At 37.4% G+C, this 18,336-nt stretch overlaps 2 protein-coding genes and 1 long non-coding RNA gene across 5 annotated transcripts in view; 1 reads left to right on the top strand and 2 right to left on the bottom strand.

Moving 5' to 3' along the window:
- Nucleotides 1–289: 289 nt before the first annotated feature.
- Nucleotides 290–10,425, top strand: LOC147864343 (protein EXECUTER 2, chloroplastic-like). The gene is made up of 11 exons (XM_087320103.1): nt 290–1,018; nt 4,939–5,055; nt 5,128–5,193; nt 5,333–5,439; nt 5,536–5,614; nt 6,022–6,672; nt 7,278–7,404; nt 9,260–9,432; nt 9,522–9,596; nt 9,693–9,785; nt 9,979–10,425. Exons 1-11 carry the CDS (start codon nt 422–424, stop codon nt 10,075–10,077), a joined length of 2,184 nt encoding a protein of 727 aa, XP_087176229.1. The 5' UTR covers nt 290–421; the 3' UTR covers nt 10,078–10,425.
- Nucleotides 10,246–10,572, bottom strand: LOC147864342 (uncharacterized). The gene is made up of 2 exons (XR_015529841.1): nt 10,465–10,572; nt 10,246–10,424 (listed from the first exon to the last, which is right to left on the bottom strand). It is a non-coding gene; the product is annotated as an uncharacterized LOC147864342 (long non-coding RNA).
- Nucleotides 10,573–14,341: 3,769 nt separating this feature from the next.
- The window catches only part of LOC147864341 (uncharacterized), a 50,018-nt gene continuing 46,023 nt past the window's right edge, over nt 14,342–18,336 (bottom strand). The window contains exons 55-61 of one of the 3 annotated variants that reach the window (XR_015529840.1): nt 17,653–18,240; nt 17,431–17,544; nt 16,885–17,059; nt 16,454–16,773; nt 15,576–15,953; nt 15,019–15,493; nt 14,342–14,596 (exon numbers count right to left, since the gene is read on the bottom strand). Coding sequence is in view for 2 of the 3 variants with exons in the window: in XM_087320101.1 (XP_087176227.1) it covers nt 15,155–15,493; nt 15,576–15,953; nt 16,454–16,773; nt 16,885–17,059; nt 17,431–17,544; nt 17,653–18,240 (1,914 nt within the window). In the remaining variant the exon portion in view is untranslated. Of the gene's footprint in view, nt 15,494–15,575; nt 15,954–16,453; nt 16,774–16,884; nt 17,060–17,430; nt 17,545–17,652; nt 18,241–18,336 lie in introns of all 3 variants that reach the window. The other 2 variants (XM_087320101.1, XM_087320100.1) reach the window with 2 other exon arrangements.

The following is an 18,336-nucleotide window of genomic DNA, read 5'->3' as shown; positions in this document are numbered from 1 at the left end:
CCATACGTCGAGGGTGTTTTCCATACTCGAATGGTTGAAAAGCCTCGAATGCGAATATACGTATGGTTCATATACTATGACGCAAATCATAAAAGCCAGAAAAGCCAGAAAAGCAAGAAGGAAGAACCAAAAAGCCAAAAGCCAGAAAAGCCAGAAAAGCAAAAAGGCCATTTTAGCTAATATAAATATTTCAAATAATGATGGAAAAAAAATAAAAAATAAAAAATAAAAAAGAAAATCCCATCGTGTGTGTAAGGCTCTCTGTTCTCCTGCTTTCTCCATGATGATGATGAAGATGAAGATGAAGATGAAGATGAAGATGAAGATGATCATAATGGTGGGACGCCATATCTAGGGTTTAGGGTTTCTTCTTTTTCTTCTTCTTCTTCTTCTGCCTCACAGAGTTCCTTCTCTCTGAGATATGTCTTCTCTGTGGCCTTCTTCTTTCCCTTTACACGACTATACCTCCGCTTCTTCTTGTTCCTCCTCTTCCAAGCTCACTTTGAAGCTCCATAGCTTCGATTTCAGACGCCGGACATCCTTAAGACCTCGCAGATACACTTGTCCACCTCAGAGACACAGACCCGTTTCCGTGTTTTTCTCTGTTAATCGTCCGCAAGACATTCCTTCTTCTTCTTCTTCAGAGGAAAAATCCTCAATCTCCATAGATAGAAATCCTAGCTCTGATGCTATTTCTTTCTCTTCCCCTTCCTCCCCCTCTTCTTCAGATAAGGTTTTTGTAAATGATATTAAATTCTTGCAGGAAATCTTGGCTCGGTTGAAAGACCCATTTCATCATATTTTCTCTACTGCTAGTAAGAGAATTATGGACTATCTTGATAGGTATATAAAGCCTCAGCCAGCAGAGCAGAAAGAAGAAGAAAAAGGAAGAGAAAGTAAAGTAGATTCGGGTACATCTGAGATTCAGACAGCGGTAGATGAAGAATGGAACTGGGAGAGATGGAAGAGGCATTTCGATTATCTTGAAGAACAAGAAAGTTTAGCTTCCATTCTTAAGGTATGGTCGACCTCACATTGCCTAATGTTACTTTGTGATGAGTTAGGACATTTTAAAAATAATTTAGTGCTTCAAGAGTGTAATCATTAGAGAAGGAATGCCAGAGATATGGATCTCCATCCAAGTGAATACAAAGAGAAGGCCTATTTGCTTGCACGAGATTCTACCATGTCCCATATGATGGTAAGAAGCAACATGCTCGTGTCATGAAAACATGGGAGAAAAAAGAAAAGAAACGAAACATTACATTAACGCCTTCAAGGAACTGATCAATGAGACCAAAGTTACATCCGTATGAATAGTACAGTGCCTTGTAGGTCTAAAGCACTGTTAAACTGTACCTAAACTAGGTAGCTGCCCCATACATCTAGACTTTGATCCAAGTACAATGATATGGGGATCATTGGTACAATTGATTCGTAGGATACAATGTACAAAATAAATGCATGTTTTGGAAAGGTAAAACATGAGTTGATCCCAGGAATGCTCTTATAGGATAGTGCAGTTTGGCACCTATGTCTTCTGTAGTGAAACCCAAAAGATTTTGCTTGATCTTGGGCAATGCGACTCTATATCCTTCAGATGGTTCACATGATGTAGAAACCTACGTTGTGTTAAATTTACACAAGGGATAGTTTTTTATATTGATGGAGATGGACTTCTCTATCTATACATAGAAGATATATAAAACCAGCATCCTTTCTTGTAAGGTTAGATACATATAGCTAACTCCACTAAATTAGATTTCCTTATTGTGGGAGAAAGATTTCTTTTAGATCACAAAGTACAATGACCATTATGGTCATGCAAATACAATGACCATTATGGTCATGCAAATACAATACATAATAGATGCTTTATATGTAGGGCAGTGGGGTGTTGTATATTGATATCAACTTGTACCCTGGGGTTTTTGTTCATGGCCATTCATCTGCTACCTGTGTGGTGAATTGTGGAAATGTTGGTGGTGGAGGTGCAAGCCGATGAATAAGTCAACGATCTGTTATTGCCTTTGTCCCATGTACTAATTTAATGGTTGATTCCCCCTGATGCATCTGACGCTTGAGCAAGAATTGGCCAAAGGGAAGGACAATCTTCTCCATCATTTGTTGATGGGTTTTGTATTCAGAAAGAAAGATATATTAACGTCTTTTAAGAGGCCAAAATGGTCTATAAGACCAAATAAGAGATTACATCTTGAGTGTTGTCTCGTCTTTGAGAACAAATCAAAATAAAATAAATATTACACAATAAATATGAAAGTAAATAAGATGAAAAGAGAAGAAATGAGGGAATCTGGTTTTTGGCACATGTGAGATTCTCAAACTAGGTATATTGTAGCTTTTGTCTTTGAAAGATCTCTAGCATAGGTCGATCCAGAATGGAAATGTCTCCAAAGTGAGAGAAGCACCTACGACGGCGGGAGATAATGGCTTTTATCTGTCGATGACAAGGGTGTCGAGGTTGTGGTCCATGGGACCGGGGCCTATGTGCATGGCAAATTGCTATTGCCCGATCAATTGTAACCCCTTTGTTATGTCCTGGTCTGGAGCCCATTTGTGTATCCCGTGATGGGCTTGTAGCATTAGTAGGAGTGATGGGGCTAAAGAAAGTTGTGATTGTTCTTTGTGGATGAGCTTGTGTGGCTGTATTCTTCAACAACTTCTCCTGATGTCTCTTGAGCTCTAGTAAGAAAAGTCCTAGGCATCGTTGTCCTCATATTCCATTACCTTGCGTAGTGGGCCAAAGCCTTGTTTAAAGAGGCAATGGTATCTCCCTCTGATTTCATAAAAGACACTACAATGACAAACATAGTGTTCCTCAGATTCCACTCCTTGATGACACAATTAGCAAATTCTCTCTTCTAGAGGTAGTCGTGTATATCTGCCTACCTCAATCTGTAGCAGATGTGATGAAGTTCGCAACTGCCCTATCACACTACGCAACACATAGGATAGATGTATGTCCATATCAGAGAAAGGTGTGGCATACTTCTCTTTGATGTGCATCTGGACACAAAGTGTTCCTCATTCTCTGTTTCTCCTTTACAAGGTACACATATGAGTAGCTTCAGGTTATTCATACAAAGAAAGTAAAAGCTGTAGCTTTCCCAAAGATTCATGATAATGATCTTCGCGGTTGAGGTGCATTTGCAATTGGTAATGATTCTTGAGACGTTTTATTGAGCAGGAAGATCATAACCACTATGGGATTACTGGTGGTGAGGGAACATGATGTCTGATGTGCATTGGTGTTGTGGAGTGAGGCGAAGATTTTAACCACATCGTTAGCATCTGGGTTTCATCGAGATGCTTTGACATGGCCTTATATCCCGGCACTCACAGCCATCCTTTTCACGAACATTCCCTTGCTCTTTCGTGACTGTTTTCTTTGGAATGTGGATTGACCAATGGACCAAGTTTTCTTTGCGTGATTGTTTTTGTGCTGTGAATTTAAGGGTTGATTCCCAATGTCTCTATACCTTGAATAAGCTTGGCCAACTGATGTGTGCTAGACCTTGCCATCAAATGTTGGAGGGTGTTGTGCTCAATGAAATGTGTTGTGCACTCCTGTGATTTGCTTACTTGCTGTAGCTATGGGTTGGTTCGGTTTCGATTTCAGTTCGGTTTCTTTGCCTTGAAACTGAACCGAACCGAACCATTTATATAAAACAAAAACCAAACCAAACTTTTTATGAACTCTCAAGACATTTAAACCAAACGATTTAAGAAAAGCTAAACTAAACCATTTAAATCAAAACTGTTTTGGAAAAAGTTGAAATCAAACCGAACCATTTAATAAAAAAATTAAATCTAACCATTTAAGTCAAACTAATTAAAAAACTAAATAAACAAAAATACCTTAAATTAAATAAGCATTTAAGTAAAAATAATTAAATAAAGAAACATGAATTAAACAATTAAATTAATAAACCATTAAGGACAAAAAAAAGTTAACCAAAAAACCTTTAAGCCAAACCACTTAAACCTATAAACTGATAAAGTCGAGTTTTAGAACCAAACGGAACTATAACTGCGCCTTTTAAATTATTTTGGAACTGACAAACTGTTAAACCATGGCTTAATGGTTCGGTTTGAGCTGAAATCGGGCCCATAGCTAGCTGGCTGGAAATGGCACAAAAGTGTTTCTTCTTCTTCTTCTTCTTCTTCTTCACATAAGTAACGAAGTGCTTGTCCTGCTTCAATCTCTAGCTGGTGGGACGAAACTCTGAGTTGGCCTATTGCTTTGTGAACAGTATGGGGTGTGTAGTTGTGAGACCACATGAATTCATCCTCTGAGAAGCTCATCAAAATATATTTGCAGTAGGCTATTATTGTGGGAAGAGGCACTCTTGGAGCTCTCACTGCATATTCTTGCTTCATCATCATCATTGCGTGAAGGAAGAAAAGGTGGAAAATATGTGACATACCCTATTTATACTAAGTAAATTAAGTTTTTATGCTCATAAACCGAGTTCTATGGTCCGAATAGCCAATTTAAGGTGAATCTCTTGCATATTGACATCTAATGGTTTATACATACATCCCTAGTTCTGTGTTGAGATCCTAGCTATCCAAATTCTGTTTGGGTACATGGATGTCTACTATGAAATAATGGGTCAAGTGCACACTTGGTAGCCCTTATAAATAGCCAGGAAGCCCTAGATCTATGCCGAGAGTAGCTATACAGAAAATACCTAACTGAAGGGTACCTAGCCGCTTATGCGTAACCATGAAACTGTAGGTCTACACATGGGGCTGTTTAGACAGGATGAAGCGCTGTGACGATTTAAAGGCTGATGGGTGAATCATGATTCTCTACCCTAATAATTCAGGTTTTATGGGTATTCTTGTAATGTTGTCCATAATCGTGCTTATCCTTGAATGAAGAATTCTGACATCTGTGTGTTTTCCCATCAGTTCAAACTTGAGGATGCAATTGATGATGAAGATTTTCAAGAGGCTGCTCGGCTGAAAGTAGTTCTTACAGAAGCAAACAATGAAGATCCTGTGTCCGAGGTTCTTACTGGATTAAAGGTAATCTGTGATATCTCTGATTTGATTTGAAGTGAAAGTCTTGTTACCATAAAATGCGCTTTCGTGGTTCAGAAAGCACTTGAGGATGAAAACTATGAACAAGCTACTAGGCTTAGAGATGAAGCTGCTGCTGGATTGGTAAGCAATGCAATTCTGAGATATCGTAATTGTGGCTCTTAAATGATCAATTTTTGTGTACATAGAGACATTAACTTTGTTGAATTGAAGAAGAAAAAGCCAACCTTTACTCTTTTAGCTCAACCATATGATCTTGCAGATAGGATGGTGGATAGGCTTAGCAGAAGGGGAAAATGACCCATATGGTCGGATTATCAACATAAGTTCTGCATATGGAAGATTCATAGCAAAATCCTACACAGCAAGGCAAATTGCTTCTCTTATAATTTTATGCTATACTTTAATCATTCACTTAACTATATTGAGATGACTCTTGTTGACAGTTTGTGGTTGCCCCCTCAGGCAACTAGTAACTGCATTTCCTGGTGCTTCGTTGTTCGAGGTGTTTGTAAGGAAGGATTCCAGAGGTTACCATCAGCAGGTTAGCATTCACAAGGTCATGAAAATAATTGAAAATGAAGGTCGGAAGTAGGGGTGAAGCATCACTGCCTTAACTTATCCACATTGCATAGACCTCTATGAGGTCAGGGACCTAGGTCATATCCAAGTTATCTTGATGTTCATAGGACTTTTCCTAATTAGTTGACCTAAAGAAAAAACTTTGGGCAATACACATGACTGTTAATCTAAAAGAGGTCAATTTCTGAAAGTAGAGAAACTGCTTGCCCTGGTGTGAGTATCATAAATAAATAAAAATGCAAAATAAAGAAACAATACAGGTAATTGGATTGGAGGATAAAGCTCTCTATTAGTGGTTCTAATGAGTGGCTGGCGAGTTTCACTGCTAAGTATTGTAGATTTTGATCCTTTTTCCTTGGTTGATGACAGGCAGTATATTTACAACGAGGTGCAAGCGAGTCGCGTAATGGTATTGAAACCGCTATTCACGTCAACGTAGTGGATGTGAATGCTTCAGATGAAAGTGGGAAATCAAAGGATCTTATTGAAGCATTTGGAGATGAGAAAGAAAAGCAAGAAGATGCAACAGTCTCAACAGAGAAACTAAGAAGCATCATAAGTTTCCTTAAAGAAAGAATACCTGATGTCAAATTAAAAGTCTATAGAGTAATCAAACAAAATGGGGAGGATATTCCCAAGATTCTAGAACAAATCTTTGAGGAGGTAGAAATGGAGGGAGAAGGAAGTAGTACAGGTAATAATAGTGAGGTTTCAACTGAAGATGCTTTCCAAGAAGCACAACTTAAAGCTGGAGAAAGTGGTATATCAAAACAGAATTTACCAAGGAAGCTCCCGAGAAGGTTGATAGGCCAAAAAGTTATTGATGAAAAGCTTCCTCAAAAACCCACAAGGATACCTGCGAAAATTGAGTTTCGTGATAGAGATTCATTTCTCTTCCATATTGAAGATACTGAAAGTGAACAAACGCCCAATGATACTACTGTGGTCAAGCAAACTTCAATCAATGTGGATTCGGAGACTTTGGAAACAATTTCGAACGGTCAGAAGATTTCGGTTAAGGTATGGAGGACGAAATCTGAAGGAATTTGTCTCTACACTATAAGATGTTTTTCTATAATATACTCTGATAGTTGTACATTTCGGTTTGCCTTTAGCTTTCTATGCTCCAAATGTCTTCATTTTCTTATGTCATAAGATTATGTCCTGGTATGAATGACACTATTTCACAGGCTTGTATCATGTGCTCATTATGTGTGCATTAAAACTAGTCCTTCACTTCATCAACTTGACCATGAAACCATCATCAATTATTTTGAATTTAGTAGGAAAGATACCAAAAGCAGAAATTACATATATATAATTGGAACACGAACATTCCAGTATGTACACCATGCAGTGGTGATACATAAAGATGCTAAAGCTGTATTGCCCTTGTATTACAAATGCAATATTGCTTCAGTTTGTTCTTCCTCCATATAACAGCTGATTTTCAAAGCTTCCCTCGTATAATTTCGTGGTTTTGCGTGCTTTATAGCAGAATTATGCTCAGTTAAATGTTCCTTTGGAGTGGCTTGCATCGACATCTACTAGACAAACATTGTTGATTAGATTATGAGTGTATATGGAAAGACTAGATGGAAATTCAAATAATTTCTTATCCCTAGGTATCTAAAGATTTAGAAGAGCTCCTGAAGCTTGCAGTTAATCAAGTGCAAAGACAACGGGGACTTTCCAAGTGTACTGCTTTTCATCGTATTGATTTGACAAACTCTAATGCAGATGCACTGACAGGTTACATCTCTCCCTCTTAATACTCAACTGTCAACTCTCATTATTTTTATTGTTGGAGGAATTTTTGAATGAATTCTAAGAGTACATGGTAATTGCACCATATGGATGTACCATTAACTTGAGAATTATGCAGAGAATTGGGAGAAAACAATAATATTATAAGTTCTTTTATACTTATAGATTCAATGCATTCTTTTGTGATGATCTAGACAGACATTGGTTTTATTCACTGCAACTATAGTACTGATCATAGATTGAAATATTTGTATTCGTGAGGCATTTTTCACGAATGCCTCAGGTATGCATTCAAGTGTGAATATTTATAGAAATATTCACTGCATTTTTTTGACATTGGTTAGAGCATTGGTCTTATAAGTTGAAGGTTGTTTAGAGTTCAGTTGGTTTGATCATTGGTTTTATAAGTCAATTATCATGAGTTCAGGCCTCCTCTTGAACTTATTTGTAACATTCATTTATTGCACTACTCTAATAAACATATTTCTCTATTTATTGCACATTCATTTCGTCTTTCTAATGTTCATTTATTCCACGTCTACTCTAATAGACTTATTTTACTATTTGTCTTATTTTTTATTTAAAAATATTTAACAAAACAAATGGTGGTTTACATTTTTCATGACTTATTCTCTGCAAATATTATGAATATTCTCGATGGGGAACATGTTAACAAATATTAACAAGCTAATTCTATCATACCTTTTTTTTTCTTTTAAAGTTCATCAAAGTCATGCGTTTCAAGTTTTATAGATGAAGATTACTCAGTACTGTGGATCCAGATGTTCCATGTGACTTTGTGGTTTTAAATATTTAGAAATAGATGTTTTGCGTGCTGGATGTTTCAGTTCTCATAATTAGGAATATGAAAATATCCAATTAGGTTTGGATTAACTTTTATATCCCTGCTGGCTGGTACTAGAGGAAGAGAGAACTGATGGAGCCTATAGAGTTAGGATTGGTGGAACTAAGTGCAACCTTCTCCGTCACCACTGAACTTGAAATTTTCCCGCCGGATACAAGCTCAAACAATTATCTCCCTGGTTGTCTCACTCAAAATCCATTTCAAAGAGATAGACCATGGGATATAACCTTCGATATGGGTCTCCAAATATCATAACTGCTGGCATTCTGGTTGCACTAAGCTAATCAGAACTGACACTAGGCACTCTCCTAGGTCATTCAGAGCCATAAGTGGCGATGGAAAGAAGGGAAGAGAAATCTCATGCAGGGGCATATGGACATGTACCTAACACCAACTTATCCTTCTAAGGGCTGTCTTTGCATTACATATGATTGTCTGCATGCCTGCATGATTTGGCATGTGACAATGTCACTAGGATGCATATGCACCACCTAATGTTGCCTCCTCCTAAGGAAATATCTCAGCATTGCACATGGTTGTCCACATGCCTGCACAAGTCAATATGTAACAAGATCATGATTCATGAGGATGAAATCATTGCATATGTGCTGCAAACTCATATGGTGTTTCGGTGTGATTTATCTGTTGCTATTAAAGGAAACTGATATTCGATTCGTCTCATGGGGCATTGTTGGCTTATATTCGATTTGCTTTATATGAGATTTTGCCTTGTATTGATAAACTTAATGAGAGGCTGGTGACTTATGTTTATTTGCTTATAGGCAATGTTTGTTATCCATGCACAAATCACATATAGGCACTCAAATCAGGCTTGGATTTAGGCCTTTACATAAGCACATTTACTTCTTCCCCATTCTATGGGCAGGTTTTGTTGATGACAATAATTCTTAAAATGCAGTCCTTCAATTGATATGTGAGTGGACGATTTTGAATGCTTTTCTTTGTTACATAAAGGTCTATATATCGGTGCTTTTGGGCCATATACATCGGAGTTGGTCCAATTAAAGAGGAAGTATGGCAATTGGCATGGAGAAACAGACGAAACAAATTCAGACAAAAGGATGGAGTTTGTAGAATTTGTTGAAGCGGTTAAGCTTACAGGAGACATGAATGTGCCAGCAGGTCAGGTATGCCAAATTTCCATCCCTAAATCTATAACTTTGTTTTCTTCACCTTATCATTAGTCCTTGATTAGGGTAATGCATGGAGTGTGTAGGTAACATTTCGGGCCAAGATTGGTAAAGAAAATAGGCTACCTCACCGGGGACTCTTTCCAGAGGAACTGGGATTGGTATAAATTTAAGATATTATACTCTCCGATTCTAGTATGGGGCATTCTTTGCTTTCTGTCTTATTCAGCTGTTTTATTTACTTGTCCCTTTTTAAGATTGCAAGATACAAAGGGCAGGGAAGACTAGCAGAACCTGGATTTAAGAATCCTCAATGGGTTGATGGTGAATTGCTGCTTTTTGATGGGAAGGTACGTTTGAACTTCAAATGATACAAATCCTCCGCATTTCAAAACCCAGCAAATGGCAATTCTAGTGCACTTTTTATACAGTTAATACACAGCTATGTTCTCTAGAAAAAGGAGAAAGAAAGTCATTTGTGTCTTTCGTGGCCTATCAAAGAGCAATGGGATTTTTATATTGTTTTTACACTTTACTGTGCAGGGATTTGGTAGTCTAAATGGAGCAGAGCTCGGCTTTGTTTATTCTGTTCCTGAAAAGAATTTCCTTGTGCTTTTTAATCGCTTAAAGCTAGAGGTGTAGGATCTATTATGTTGTCCATCATCATGCAGGCCACATCATTGAAACTTCACCACCAAAAAGTGCTGACAAATGTTTATATTGATCTTGACATATTGAAATGACGGCCATAAGGCTGGTCATGAGGTGACATTAGTGTCGGAGAAAATTTGTGAAAGTTTTCACGAGTACATGTTCTTCACATTCAAGAAAAATAGGATATTGTGAGCAACATTTTGCTACCTAAAGAATGAGGGCACACCATGGTCATTGACTGTGGTGCTGATTCTCTGCCCCACTGCTGTCAGATATGCACACTTCGAACTGAAAAATTTGACTTCCACATTAGTTAAACTGTATAAATATGACTGCTATTTTGGCACCAAACTAATTAAATTGTATAAATTCGACTGCTATTTTGTTATGGCACAATTATGATGGCCCTTTCTAATGGCCTTGTATAAATTTGATGGCCAGTTTCTAGCAGCAGCTAAATTTGATTAGAAGCATTTACCAAAGGGTTGAGATGGTTTCTGTGGGACTAAAAGAAAGTAGCAAATTATGCATCTTTTGAATGCAGTTTGATAGGAGCATTTGTCAAAGAGTTGCAAATGTTTATTTTGGGCGTCAAATCAGGGCGAATGTCAAATCCAAAAGTTATAACACTACACTAAAACTAGGGAATTGCCATTCTTAGTAAAAATTATTACTCTTTACACATAATGGCAAAATTATAATCTTACAAGATAATATATAATAGTAGCAAACGTGTACCTAAATCTTGCAAAATAGACATGCATATACTTGATGTGTCTATTTGCCACCAAATCATAATAAGGGTTGGTGAGGGAGTCGCAGTTGTAGATGGTGCAAGTTGCATTTTCAAGGGTGAGTGCGATGTGCCATTATAAATCTGGCTTTTTGTAACGTAAGTAACGTGACACTTCAAATCACACTTGCTTGGCTTATCTTAATAACTTGACTCAACTGGTTTTAGTAACTTTACTCAATGCATTAGCTCGACTTAAAATTTAAATGTTGTTGTGTAGCTTGTAGCAATGTTGGGTTGGGTAAAACTTGGATGGATAAAATGTTGTTGAGATTTGATATTAGAGTTTAGATTCTTGTGGATGCATGCATTGAGTGATTTGAAAAAGTTGCATGTTGGTAAGAGTTCATAATTGTCAAAATGTGCCTATTTTTGGGGCATATGTTAAATACCCCCATGTTGGCTAGTAGACCGGCTCAAGGCAATAGCCCGATGGGAAGACACTAATGAGTAGCCCAGCTTAAGGCAGTAGCCTAACTCGAAGTCACTAATGACTAACCTGACTTGAAGACAATTCGCAACTTCGTCTGAATCATTAAAGAGTAGCCTGTCCAAAATTAAAGAAGTCGGCCAACTACATGTAATGATCACGTTTCAATGATCATAAACAATCATTACAAGTAGTCCACTTCATATTTGTTCATTGTACTTACATTTTTGCCCTAAGTTTTCATTACAATAGATAGTTCATACTTGCTGCATCTTCATAATTGTGATAAATTTCATACATAAATATTCCGATAATGTCGGGAGATATTGATTTCATATTTGCCATGTCAGAAGATGAAATAGAGGAAACGTTATCATATTCCACAATTCCAATTACATCCGATGAAGACAATGAGTTTAAGGCATCTGAAACCGAGGATGATGGGGATCCCTTGATGCATTGTTTCCCCAGGTATTTTGCGTTCAAATTGAGGTACGAGCACTTCACATACTAGAAAGGGTTGTGATTGATAACAACACAATGCATATTGTGGATGAGGCACGATATTGGTGTCATCCACAATATTGGTTTATAACATATTGAGCATGACCACTCTCATTCTATGGTACAATGTCTTGCTCGAATGCACTTATTGTGATTGCCAAAACCTTGCAAGTAAGCGTAAGCATTTACTTCGAATTCGAGTAATAATTGAGAGGCATATAACATCCCTATGTGGGTCATTACCATTTATAGATGACGGGACTCAAATGCGAATGGATGATGTCACAATGGAAGCAGACCTTGAGTTGACACAAGAAGGGGAAGTAGAGATGAATGTAGAAATCGAAGAAAGGGAACGAATGAAGTCAGAAGCCCTTCGATTGCTCGAGCAAGGATAATAATCGACGAACATGGTTGATGTTGAGTGGTGTTGGCAACTCATGGCACATTTGGAAAATCATATGCCCTCATCTATGACAAAAATATTCCAATCTACCATCTGGAGGTTCAATAAATCAAAAGCATCATACTGGTGGGAAAAGAGGAGCCACGGTAAACATTTCATAAGAACTTTTTGGCAACTCCTCAACAAGACCAAAACATATGCTGGAAGACTACAATGAGGTGCTCATCGTGCCAAGCGGTGCCAATATGTGAGATTGAGAAGGTATTGATGCTTTCATTGTGATGGCTTGACCTTGACTTCAAGGAACTCGAATGCTGATTGTTGCAAAAATTGTGGTTGTATTTGGCCATCCTCCCCACAAGAGCCATGATCTCTGACTTTTTGTATGAAATCAGAAATCATTTTTAGATTTTTGGTCTCCGAAAACAACATTGGATAGCGTTTTGTGGCTGGAAATTTGTAAGTGAAGTTTCTAGCATCTTCAAAAATGTTTTTGCATTTTTTTGTGGCCGAAATTTTGGTAGCTCAAATTTTAATGGTACCTAAAATTTTCACGGTGGCCCAAATCTGAATGGAATGGTGTTTGAAATGATATTTGACCTTTTATTTTACATTGGGAAGATGATTTGCATGCATTTTAATTTTAATGGTGAACTTTTATATATCTAAAATTCAAATATTTTGATCTTTGAGTTTTTTGTTTGTGAACATGGAAGTTTTTGAAGTTTTTTGAAATCTAGCACAAATTTTCAACCGGATTTCTCTAATTAGTCGGGTTACTTGGGTTACCCAAAAGAGCTGGGCTATAGATGATAGTAGAATGGGGCAAAGTTGGGTTATTGATGATAGCAAAAGGGGCCAAAGCAAGTTTATTGGTGATAGAGGTTGTTAGAGCCAGGTTATCTATCGACAACTCTCACGCTTTTTTAGATAAAGACTTGATGGTACAAATCACATGCGCCCTCAAAAACGCACCTTGCACCATTCGTGGTCGCGATTCCCTTGCAAAGCCTCGTTATGATTTGGTAGCAAATAGTTACATATGATGAAGTTCTGGGGAGAATATGCACTAGTAAAGACAAAAACTAGCAAATTGCCATTTTTAGTAAGAATCATTACTCTTTTCACATACAAAATTATAATCTTAAAAGATAATATAATCCTAATTGAACTTATACCTAGATCCTACAAAATAGACATGCATATACAGGGTAAACACATTTGATAAAGCGCACTTGGGAGAATATGCACCAATAAAGACAAACTAGACCAAAGACATGTTTCAAGCAAACAAACAACCATAAAGAAGTTTAGAGTCAATGAAAAAAGGTGAGTTGGTCTATTGTCATTTATAAGTTTATGGCCACAATGTTGTGACCACTACATCCATGTAACGATAACCATGCACAATGAGAACTAAAAGTTAAGCATAACAAGATTAAGATGTGATGTAGTGATTGTGGATCTACCTGTACTAAATATATCAATAACACAATCAAAAGTAAAAGTTAAGCAAGCAAATGCTGTCATATATAAAACAAGTAGAACAATAAATATCAGCTATGCAACATAAAAGAAGGTATGGCATAATTCAACTTCAGACAAGAAGCTATATTCGAAAATAAGTGAAGTCCTTGGCATCGATTCTTAAAGGCCACTTGCCTTTGCCACAAAACATCACCCGAACCCTGCAGATCATCATATTGACCACACAATGTGTGGACAAATAACATTAAGAAGTCAATAAGCATAGTGCATAGATGCATGTGAACATTGTAAAAAATAGAATCACATATCGCTTTCCATATTATCCAAAGAGCCGACATAATAGTACGCCAAACAAGATTAACATGTGATGAGGTGATTGTGGATCTGCCTGTACTCAATATCCATATCTACCAATGTATGTGAATGCAAACCGTTTGCCTACAATCTACATGCCAATAACATGCATGACCCATGAAAGTGAAGAGTCCAAGACCTTTAACAAATAAAAATGATAAAATTTTATTTTGTAATAGATTACATATTTCATATATTTTGGGTAGATACACTTCTACAATCTATATATTAATTCCATGCATGACCCATGAAAGTGAAGAGTCCAAAGTTCTTCAGAAAAAGAAATTTGAGAAATTTTATTATTGAAATGAACTTTGTACAGTTCTCATATCTTTCGGAGGTTACATTTCTACAACTCTTCAGCAGTATATAAGATAGTAAAACCGTGATAAGTTTCTTAAGGAACAAGGATACGATACAAAATGTTTCCAGCAGAGGCAAAATTTGCAGATCACAGGGCTTCTGTGACTCCCTTTTGAACAAGGAGCTTGCAATATACAGCTTAAATTGAGAGCAAACAATAAACTCATTGCTGTATCAGCGCATATACAATCTCCATTAGGAACAAAAAACCTTTCAAGTTAAAACCAATCTCCGAGAAGTAGAGACATACACGAAACAAGTTTCTGCAATTACTATTTGTACCTTACTCAAATTCAAAAGGTCACTCATCTAGCTGTGACAAAAGTGCAACCCCTTGTTTAATCCAAGGCTCTGGAGGTTTATCTGTTGGAAGCTTACCCATTGCTGTATCAGCATATACAATCTCCATTAGGAACAAAAAACCTTTCAAGTTAAAACCAATCTCCGAGAAGTAGAGACATACACGAAACAAGTTTCTGCAATTACTATTTGTACCTTACTCAAATTCAAAAGGTCACTCATCTAGCTGTGACAAAAGTGCAACCCCTTGTTTAATCCAAGGCTCTGGAGGTTTATCTGTTGGAAGCTTACCCATTGCTGTATCAGCATATACAATCTCCATTAGGAACAAAACCTACGAAGATAAAACCAATCTCCAAGAAGTAGACATACATGAAACAAGTTTCTGCAATTACTATGTGTACCTTAACTAACCAAATTCGAACGCTCACTCATCTAGCTGCGACAAAAGTGCAACCCCTCGTTTAATCCAATGCTCTGGAGGTTTATCTGTTGGAAGCTTTATTTCCATAACAAAGTTGGTAGAATGCCCTGTTGTGGAAAGAACACCTCGACGGTCGCTTGTTTTATACAAGGGACTTAGGTAATGTGGGTATTTCTCAAGCTTACATATCTCTCGAGGGAAAAGCCATAGTATAGGGCATGCACAATAGAGAACTTTTGGATCTGATTCACCAAGCATACATTTGGTGTAGTCCCATTTTGCTCCTTCAATGAACAGGCCTTGGACATATACGCCAATCTCTGGCTTGGTTACACACATTTCCTGTCCAAATGTTGAATCAAATAAGGTTTTTCTTTGAATAAGAAGCCAAAGATTAAACAATTCATAAGAAGACATCACTTACAGGATCTTGCATTATCTTGAACTCAAAATCTATCATGTCTATTGGAACTTTTTTCATACGGGAATAATTTTGTTTGGCCCCTGTTAAAAATGATTGGGTGAAGAAAAATCCAGATAGCCAGTAGACAGCAGGAGGACCATTTATTAACCAATCATTGAAAAATTTGACTCTTTCTACAAGATCTGTGACATAGCTGGACAAAGGCTTTCGAGAGGGATAAGATTTCGCAGCCCACATGGCTGGAATTTTCCCTTGTACTAGACTTTTTCCCAACTGCTCTAATTCTGCACTTAGGACTATTAGTCCTTTTACCGCTCTTTGGAGTTCTCTCAAGCTGTATCTGATAACACAGAGAAGTCGGTTGAACCGCTGCAATTCCTGGAATATTAAGTTGTGTCAATGACTAGAATTTTACAGAGGAAACAATATTTTATAACTGGAATAGAGACATTGAAATATAAAGTGCATGGCCCACATGCTGAACGCAAGTTCCCTTCTGGGAAAACAGGGCTTATACTAATGCATAGAGTACATGATAATAGCAGTGTGACCTATTTCTGATGGAAATACAAAAATACCCATGGCTATATGAGATGTTATCAAATTCATATAGGCCTGCACACAGGTTCATAAATCTGCAAATGCATGCCAGAATATAGTAAACACACCCTGTTACATTGGCCCCAAAATATAGTAAACACTCGTCACCTTCGCCATTCACACACTCCTTTTCTCCCAGAGAAGGGAGAAGGATTTTCTCGTACACCCCTATTCTGTACATATTCTTAGCTCTTTGTACAAACTACGGAGACAGGCATACTATGCTCATCCTCTTACATAATACAGATGTCTCCTTGAGAGAAGAGATGAGAGGAGACCTGACATAACACTGTATTCATGGACTCGAAATACGTGACTGGATACTTAGATTGTGCCATGTCTAAATCGAAGTCATTGGGAAGTTTTTGCATGATATCATCACATAATCCGCGGATAATATCATCACTGGACGTTTGCGTTCCGCCTGCAGAGCTAATACATTCCATTCCTGATGGCTGAACAAGGACTAGAGATGAAAGAAGAATAGATGTTTCATTCAAATCCTTCGTAATGTTTGCATTCTCATGGAAGCCAAAAATTTCAGGCTGTTGCTGTGAGGGTAATCGTTTTATGAATTCGAGATAATCTTCATATTGTCCTGCAGTTACAATGAAATTGAAATGAATCAAAATATTTTCTCATCATACAGAATACTAATCAATGTTTAACAAACGAGGCCAAGAGCTAAGGGGAATTAGTTTGTGATTACCATCGGGGGGTGTAACATATAAACCACTTTCAGACAGAGGAAATTCATCATCATGTATATTTTCACAATAAAGGCCTCCGAGGATGGTTTTTAGTGTCGTCCTATCATGATCATCTGTCACTCTGCCACCATAGTTGCATTCAGCAGTCAAATAATTGAGTGCTTTATAGGGAATCTGCATGAGCATGAAAAACCAAAATGTCAACTAATTGTTTCATGGAGTCTGGGCTGACATTATTTCTGGGGCACTCATTATGGAAGTGATATGAAAACCACGAAAGTTCTTATTAGTTTATAGTTGTTTGCTATCATTTGTTCATTCTTTGTTTCCCTTTTCAGCAATGGTCATGTGACGGTTCTTTGTAGTTTGAATCTTATCTTTTTTTTTTGTATTGTACAGATAATACAAAGCCTTATGAAAGCGAAAGAGACAGAAGTGGAATGTAATGTTATATTAATGTCTTTGAAAGAACAAAATGACATATGAGACCAACGACATTACACCTATCTGGTACAATTTCTCACCTAATGGAGAAGGAGACATACCTTATCTGGATACTCCTCAATAAACATCTTCAATTGTCTGGCGCTGATTCTCAAATCAGATTCATTAAACTCGTAAGGTATATTCCAGCCTAATGGTCCAAACTTCCTTCGTTCCTACAAAAATCTCAAAAATCTCGCCTTTAATATGAATACAAGAAATATTTGTTGCACGAAGTAGGTGGCACCATTTACACACTTGTTACAAGAGCATCAGGTTAGTACCTGAACAACTGCATGGAAAAAACATAACGCATACAACATGCGTTTCCATTCTTTTCCTTTGGAACATTCGTTGAAAAAATCCTGATCTGAGATTGGATACATGTGGTAGCTCCCAGCTATGTTGGCTTTCAAGCCATTTGGTGGTTCATTGGTCATTTTGACGGCATTCTGGAGAATTGATATTGGAAATGCATCTGAGGGGTAGCTTGTTAGCCAAAGCCTGAAATTTGGGTTTGTTTTTTCTGCGGTAAGTTCACTTTCCCAATATCTTTCTAAAGTAGGCATCCAAGAAGGTGCTAGATGACAGTTTTGTAAAGAGACCCAATATCCTTCTCTGGCAGCTTCAGTCATTGCTGATATGGCAACTGGACCTTGACCTTGACCAAGGGAGACAGTCTGTAGTTTTATCTCATGATCTCCAGCAAGCTTGATTAAGATTGACATTGGGTCTGAACCTGGAGAAAGTATGAAGACCAGTGGGGACGTAGGAGACGAGTCATTGTAGCAAGCTTCCAAGTTTAAGAGGGAAGGTTCAGTGAATTCTTGTCCCAATGTCCCAGAAATGTAGTCTACAATTGCTAAGATAAGCTTCATTAAACCAGAAGAACATAATTAGTAATGAGCTAATTTATGGTCAGATTCTCAATGTATTTTGAGATTAAAAAGACACGTAGATGCATTACA

This window comes from Azolla caroliniana, unplaced genomic scaffold (assembly GCF_043228905.1).
Source record: "Azolla caroliniana isolate FFs.n. ecotype wild unplaced genomic scaffold, voAzoCaro1.0.p SCAF_5, whole genome shotgun sequence".
NCBI classification, from domain to species: domain Eukaryota; kingdom Viridiplantae; phylum Streptophyta; class Polypodiopsida; order Salviniales; family Salviniaceae; genus Azolla; species Azolla caroliniana.
This window is presented reverse-complemented; position numbering and strand designations above follow the sequence as displayed.

Coding starts and splice junctions, on each gene's coding strand:
- LOC147864343 (XM_087320103.1), top strand. CDS start 422: ATGTCTTCTCTGTGGCCTTCTTCTTTCCCTTTACACGACTATACCTCC. Junction 1,019..4,938: donor GTTTAGCTTCCATTCTTAAG/GTATGGTCGACC, acceptor TTTTCCCATCAG/TTCAAACTTGAGGATGCAAT. Junction 7,405..9,259: donor TAATGCAGATGCACTGACAG/GTTACATCTCTC, acceptor TGTTACATAAAG/GTCTATATATCGGTGCTTTT.